This window comes from Schistocerca americana, chromosome 2 (genome assembly GCF_021461395.2).
Source record: "Schistocerca americana isolate TAMUIC-IGC-003095 chromosome 2, iqSchAmer2.1, whole genome shotgun sequence".
In the NCBI taxonomy this organism is placed as follows: Eukaryota; Metazoa; Arthropoda; class Insecta; order Orthoptera; family Acrididae; genus Schistocerca; species Schistocerca americana.
Window position 1 is genome coordinate 591,005,834 of NC_060120.1, and position 7,981 is coordinate 591,013,814.

Genomic DNA, 7,981 nt, shown 5'->3' on the forward strand with positions numbered 1-7,981 from the left:
TTCATGGTCAGTACGTTACGTTTATTTCTGTTCAGTGTCGACTGTCAGTCCCTGCACCTGTCGCCGACCGTCTGCGGGTTGCAACATTATGTGATTGCCTTATCATTGTAAATCATTCACTAATCGAACAGTCGCTCGGCAACAGCTAGCAAATAATGTTGCGAGAATGTAAAAGGTGAACGACCTGTGACGTAACGTGTTTATTGTCGAAGCGCCGTCAGAGATGCAGTGAGTTAGCGCGGCGCGAAAAACGGACAGAAGAAGAACACTTTTACACATTCTTTTGATGTACGAGATATTCTCGATTAACAGTTACTCAGTTACTCATTTCTTTCTTCTCTTGTCTCTTGTAACTTGTGTCGGACGCGCATGTCTTGCCGCCGTATAATTATTGTTAAAAATAATATTATTTTTGTGTAAAGTAAAAGTGCAATACTGCATACCAGTAGATTTATTGTGCGACGTGTATATGAAAATGTCAAAGGAATTATTTTCATTACGAGAAGAGAAGTGCCAGTCAAAACGGCATCCATGTTAAATCCTTCATTGCAATGTAAGTTCATCTATTAATTGCCATAAATTCAGAGTTAAATGGAACTGGTGTATGGGCTATTTATTTAGTGTAGAATCTATGTCTCACTCCTTCATGAAGTTATTTAATTTTCTTTATGTTTCTGCCAAATAGAGAGTTCACAGTCACGAATTCTTTCGTCGAAATCGGACGGAAGTTGCATGCGGCGAAATATTTTCTCCGCGCCATATTCTACTGGTAAATGCATGATAAACTACGGTCCCTTAGGAAATTCATGTTGAGCTATCCAAAAATAATTGTATTTTGAATAGGCATTTACTCGCCTCAGCAATGCAACTTCCGACTGATCAGACGATCCAACAAGAAACAGCCGCACACTGTCGGCATTCGCAAATATATTTCCACTGCTGATTACAGCTATATGTTACAGCACAAAAGTAAACATATTGTTATAATTAGCGACTACGAACGGGGACATTTATAATTGTATGTTTATGTATACACATTACGTAAACATATCGTTATAAGGTCCTCCTGCACTTCGGTACACTCTCCTGGCGTTGCAACCTTCCTACAGATACGCTTGGGAGTGTTTGAAATAAAACCAGAAAATCTGTTTGTTAAAAAAAAATTAATTTATTAAATATAAATGTTATGGCACTCATGCAGAGGGCGGCACTGGAATGTTGGGGCTGACCGCTACGAAGCCGTTGGCATCGGCCTTGTAGTTCAGGTGGACGGGGATCCCCTCTGGGCTGGTGTAGCTGTAGCTGCCCTTCTTCACCAGCACGTAGTCCGTGCCGTCATGGTTGGGCTGCAGCTCGCCTTGCTCCGTCACCGTGATGCCGTTGGAGGTCTGGTAGCTGTAACGGAACACATTTACTCGTAAAAATGTTTGAATGATCACGTCTTGAAATATCAGAGGACGCTGCGTTTGTATTGGACAGTTTATACGCCAGATATAGGACCAATATTGCGATCTAGTCGATATTCGGTTAGTCGTACTACGTCCTCCAATGTTATCCCTTCTTCCGCCTCTACTATTCCCGAAACGAAACACGCACTTTGGTCGATTTTTGTCCGTTACATAAGCTATCGAAGCCCGCTTTGTTGCCGGCCGGGGTGGCCGAGCGGTTCTAGGCGCTACAGTCTGGAACCACGCGACCACTACGGTCGCGGGTTCGAATCCTACCTCGGGCATGGATGTGTGTGCTGTTCTTAGTTAGGTTTAAGTAGTTCTAAGTTCTAGGGGACTGATAGCCTTAGAAGTTGAGTCCGATAGTGCTGAGAGCCATTTGAACCATTTGAACCTGCTTTGTTCACGAAAACTGGCGACGATTTCATGATCATCTTTGTGGCCTAACACTACAACATTTACGGAAAAGGCATTTAACGTAAATGTTACTTGAAAAAGAGGTCCTTCCAGTTTATTCTGACAGTATGCTACTTCCGGGTGATCTCCTTGGAAAAGGAACAGACAGCGACGTACGGGGGTTCTGTTTTGAAGCTGTTGTTAAATAATCATTTGGTACAAAGGATAAAAATTGTGTAATGCACTTCTGCTTTAAGACAGTTCCAAACAATTGTTGCCATGTGTTATTGCACTGGGAGGGCCCTCATATCCCAAAAATAAGTTTGCTTATTTCATAAATAGATATCGTAGTAGAGATATTCTTTCAAGGCTAGACAGTTCAGTTATCTAACGTTATTGTGAGGGAGTGGTTTGCTAATCTGTTAATATCTCATCGTAGGAAGTTGCATAGAAGGGATTGAAAGTGACTGATTCTACGAATCTGTTCACGTAATGACATAAATGTTAGGAGATTCCGTTTTATGTAATAAATCTCTGAAGTTTAAAATTATACACATATTTCAGTATTGTACGTTCGATTTGGACTGGTGGCTGTATTATTACCTGGCTAAAAATAATTACAACTGCTAAACGAATTTCTGAGCCCTCGGTAGCATAAGGTCCTTCGTAAACCCTGTACACAATTTATCAAAGAACTTCGCTAAAAAGAAAGTTTATTTTGTACAATAGAACAAGTGTCTTAAACTTGCTGGTCGATAATCCAAATGAGCCGGCCGGAGTGGCCGTGCGGTTCTAGGCGCTACAGTCTGGAACCGCGAGACCGCTAAGGTCGCAGGTTCGAATCCTGCCTCGGGCATGGATGTGTGTGATGTCCTTATGTTAGTAAGGTTTAAGTAGTTCTAAGTTCTAGGGGACTGATGACCTCAGAAGTTGAGTCCCATAGTGCTCAGAGCCATTTGAACCATTTTTTTGGTAAACCAAATGACGTTTTAGTAAACAGGGGTGGACTGCACACAGCAATACCGGACGTCGACACTGGCTTGTGCCGTAATGATGTCGTTATGTCTGACGCCATATGTGAACCAAAAAAGTTAGACAATTACACTACTTTTGTTTCTATATTTTATTTTGGAAAGTAGGTGTCAGACTAATCTGTAGCCTAGCCTAAGGTCTAGGTTAGATTAGAATGTCATTGGTAGGGAGTTGGTAAAGCCAATGTATGTGTATACAAAAAGTTGTGGTGACACACTGATTTGTAAGTAGCCCTAGGTTTAGGTTAGGCCGAAAAGTGACAGTTTGGTTGTGAGCTGGCGAAACCAACGCATGCGATGAAATGTAATGATCGTATGGCACTGTTGACCGGGAGGCCCCATGCGGGGATGTTCGGCCGCCGTATTGCAAGTCCTTTTTAGTTGACTTGCGAGTCAATGATGATGAAGAACACACAACACCCAGTCATCATGAGGCATAGAAAATCCCTGACCCCCGCCGGGAATCGAACCCGGGACCCCGCGCGCCAGAAGCGAGAACGCTACCTCGAGACCACGAGCTGCGAACAACGCATGCGATGTCATCACAATACTTGAAATTCTTATTTTGGCGTGTATCTCACGCAAACTGGATTTCGATGAGTGGTTCGTCTTTTTATGAAATCCTAGTATCGGCATGTTCAATACTTCATTAAATAATTTACTAATAGAATAAAGCGCTATTTCGACTTGCTTTGAAACAAGCACACCGTCGCTGTGAACAAAAGGGATAAGAGCAGCCGCAGTTTGGAGTCGACGAGGTACTTACACGAGCGAGTACTGGCCAAACTCGTCGCGAATCTCGTTGCGGAAGAGAGTGTCGATGGGAAGCGGCAGGAAGGGCGCGTCGGCGCGGCACAGGGCGACGGCAGCGGCGAGCAGCGTGCACACCTGTGGCAACACACACACGCGTCACATGACGTCAGTCAAGCTACCTTAGTATCCGCTGGCCTCACCGAGCGGCGTCTCATCCAAACTTCGCAGACCTACAAGGGGAATACACAGAAGAATCCGACAGCACAGCGAGCGCCTTTCGGCATGCGTTGCACAGTAATTTGCGAAGTGTAGAAGATGTTTTCACGGTGATACAAACTTATAAAGTTAATGGAACCTTAGTCTGAAAACGATGCGTTGAAATTTAAAAAAGAACATTACAAAATCAAATATGCCGTTGATTTACTGAACATAAAAACGCAAGCAACACAGTTTAGTTAAAATTTTATTTAGCTGCCGAACTTGCACAATATACTTACTAAACAACATTTCTGCGACGTAGTATCTCATAGCTTCTATGCATGCATGAAATCGTTGCACAATGTCTCTAATACCCGTTCGAACAACGCCACTTGTTTGAATAAAATCGTTTTGAGCATTAGGTGGCGAGAGTTTGAAAGTAAACACCTTTTAAAACTGACGTTTCGACCCTCTTTGCAATAGTCCTTTTCAAGTCCCCAGAACGTCTGTTTTAACAGCGGTTTCCACTCAAATATACGCCGCCTAATGCTCAAAAGGATTTGATTCAAATTGAGTTATGAAGTCAATTCAGCGTGTCGTTGACGATAAGGTCATTATGGCTGAAGCACGAGCTCAGATTGGACAGAGACGAGGAAAATAATTGCTTGAGGAAATATTATTCATTGACGATTGAGGCAGCTAACAAAATCCTCAGTTAATGGATTCTTGAGCACTGCCATCCGTCTGGGTCCCTTAAAGGAAATAGGAAATACATAACAAAGAACTGCTCATTTGGCCACGAACGCCAGCACGAAAGCGTCACATAGATGCTAAACTGACTCCCCTGGCAGACGCTAATAGAAACGCGTTATGGATCGTAGTGAGGCGGTAGTTAAATTTCCGAGGTTCCAGGAAGACCGTACCAACAAATTACTCCATACCACACATTGACAAATATATTATAATGGCCGGCCGATGTGACCGAGCGGTTCTAGGTGCTTCAGTCCGGAACCGCGCTGCTGCTACGCTCGCTGGTTAGAATCCTGCCTCGGGCATGGCTGTGTGTGATTTCCTTAGGTTCGTTAGGTTTAAGTAGTTCTGAATCTAGGGGACTGATGACCTCAGATGTAAAGTCCCATAGTGCTTAGAGCCATTTGAACCATATTATAATGTTGCTATCCCGGAGCACGGAAACCGGACCCGGTTGGAAGTTGCCTATTTAACGGCTTCCGGGGGCAAGAAAAATTTTACTCTCAATTTTCATATAAATAGTGATCGAAATTAAAAATCTAAAATGATGACGTAATCTATTGATTAAGAGCTATGGTCTCATGTGAATGATTCAACACAGTAAGACAAGTATTACACTTGTGTATATGTGTAGAGGCAACGCAATGAGCGAGGTGGCGCAGTGGTTAGTACACTGGCCTCGCATTCGGGAGGACGACTGTTCTAACCGCCATCGGCCATTTAGATTTTGGTTTTTTATGGTTTCCCTAAATCGGTCCACACAAATGCCGCGATGGTTCCTTTGAAAGCGCAAGGCCAATTTCCTTTCCCATCCTTGACACGGTCCGAAATTGTACTCCGTTTCTAATGACCTCGACATCGACGCCGTTAAATCCTTCCTTCCTTCCTTTGAGGCAGCCTAACTCAATGTGCGCAAAATACCCAGACTACATTCATCTAGCATTTGAAAATGAGGGCTCTTACTGACTTGGAACAAACTTAACACATATTTTAAAAGCCTTGGGAAACTTTTTCTCGCTGACGCTCTCCCCTCGCCCCACTTCTCACACGAAATTATGAGAGGATAAAACTTTATCGCTTACTACATTTTTGCTGTTCACGCAGTAAAACTTCTGCAACAGCCATCACTTTTTAACTCATTACTTCTTTACTATTACATATATTCTTAACGCATTTTGCAGACGTTGCCCACGTATACCACTGAATGTACCTGCAAAATTATATCATCCTACGAGGCATGGTTTAGAAGATATGACGTGATAAAAACTAATATGCGTACAAAACAAGCTTTTACAGTCGGAACTGTGTACATATCTTGAAGCTAATACCCACACCATACTCATCCAAAATTTGAGAATGAAAGCACTTATTGATTTGCAACAAACTTTAGACATAATTCCAAACCTTCACGAAACTTTTCTCGCACACACCACCCACAAAATGATGAAATAAGTTAACCGCTTATTACATTTTCGCTGTTAATTACAACGGCTGCATCAGGCAGTATTTCTTCTTTACTACAGTTAGTAGTTTAATTTATTTCTTGTTTGCTACTAACTGCAAGCACAATACATTTTGCAGACAGTGTTCACATACAGCACTGAATGTACCTGCAAAGATACGTCATTATACGAGACATGGTTCAGGGAATATGACGTCATAAACATTGGGGCGCGTGAGAAACCAGCTCTTGCTTAGTACGGAGCTCAAATTAAGCAGACTATACTCATCCAGTGTCTGATAATTGGAGCACTTAACGACTTCCAACGAATCTAAAACATAGTTTCAAACCTTTTCTAAACTTTTTCTCACTTACATACTTAATGTCAACCATTTAACATACTACCTCACTTGTAAAGCATTCAGAAGCTTGAAGCTGTTTTATGCGTTGGAGTTCGGTGTTTACCCGTTCCTCACTAAATAAAATGACGGTAAAGCCGATATGCCAGTCGGGTGAGATGCGCTTTGTACCAGAAACTCACGAAATAAATATTATATTCAGTACTCTTTTACTTGTGTAACAAAGTATTATAGAAACGAGCCAGCGGTTCAGTGAGGTGTGAGGCCTATGCCAGCCACAATAAAGGGAAGACACATTCAAAACAATGCCGTCCCTGTGTAGCTAGGCTCAATCGCGACGATTGGCGGAAATCAAGCTATCTGGGCAAGGGCGCATAGCCAGTGATGATAAAAAAGAGGAAGTCCTGAGATGCCGAAAGAGTTCGTAAAGCATAAAAAATTTCAGGTTTGTAATGGAGCACCTGAAAACCAACGGTTTTAAACAGAGGTGAACAAATTGGTTACATTACTTAGCTCCCTGTGTGAACGGTACTCACCAGTGTGACCTTCATTGTCGCTGGGTGGTTGCGGAGCTGTTGTCGTGAAGAGCCCTGGAGAGGTTGTGGTGGACATTGAGAAGCGACGCCGCGCTTATATACTGGCTGCGCTGCGCTGCGTTGCGTTACACCACGCCACAGACTTTCCCGCCTACTGTTGGCTCACCCCGGGGGGATGCGTGACGGCCAGGTGATACTCAACAAAACAGGAACGTCTGGCGGCCTCTAACATTTTTACGGCTGAGCGGTACCTACTGTTGCCCGATAGTGGTAAAAATAAAATTAAAATAAAATTTAAAAACATTGTCCTACGGATGTGCTGCTTTTATAATTAGACTAGTTTTTTATTCGCGGCGTCGTCCGTTTACATGTATTTCACGTACGAACGGCTACGGGAAAGAAGCAAGTAAGTGAGCTTTCATGAAAATCGAGAGAAACCGATTTCAGTGTTTGAACAGTGATTGTATCAATATATAAGAACAAAAATACTTTTTACCTCATAAATTAAATAACACTGGTACATCGAATGTGGAAATAGCGTTATTGGCAACCGGAATGTTCCCAGTATGAAGTAATTTCCCAGAATGCAGTCAAATTTCACTCTGTAAGGGTAAAGAAACAGGCAAGCCAAGCGAAAAACGCAATAATTGCATAATAATCACGACAAAACGAATTTCTGGTTGTGATAATACAGCAATGGCAATCGTATCACGTATACGGTATTTAGCTGTGGGGTAGCAGATTGAAGAACTTCACAGCACCAGGACGGAAAAGCTTGATCATGCTTTACAAACCTTTATACTTTAGCATGGAAACTGAAAGGAAATGTTGAATAAAGAACGGAATCGTCCGAGTTGCTTTATAGTGAACAGAAGAAAACTGCTAAGATATTGTGCACTAGACAAGTAGGGAATTCTGAAGATATACATGCCACTATAAGTAGATATTGATGCTTCAGACAGCCCATCCATTGATTGAAATTTTCATGGTGTGCATATGGTGCCATTTTGTATTCCTCCGTGATAGCACCTTTGATATTTCAGTGTATGGCACGAGCTGAGTCCAGATG

At 42.5% G+C, this 7,981-nt stretch overlaps 1 protein-coding gene across 1 annotated transcript; it reads right to left on the minus strand.

Moving 5' to 3' along the window:
* Window positions 1-1,165: 1,165 nt before the first annotated feature.
* LOC124596540 (larval cuticle protein LCP-22-like) lies at window positions 1,166-6,977 on the minus strand. The gene is made up of 3 exons (XM_047135717.1): window positions 6,913-6,977; window positions 3,642-3,763; window positions 1,166-1,395 (listed from the first exon to the last, which is right to left on the minus strand). Exons 1-3 carry the CDS (start codon window positions 6,925-6,927, stop codon window positions 1,194-1,196), a joined length of 339 nt encoding a protein of 112 aa, XP_046991673.1. The 5' UTR covers window positions 6,928-6,977; the 3' UTR covers window positions 1,166-1,193.
* Between the last annotated feature and the right edge of the window lie 1,004 nt (window positions 6,978-7,981).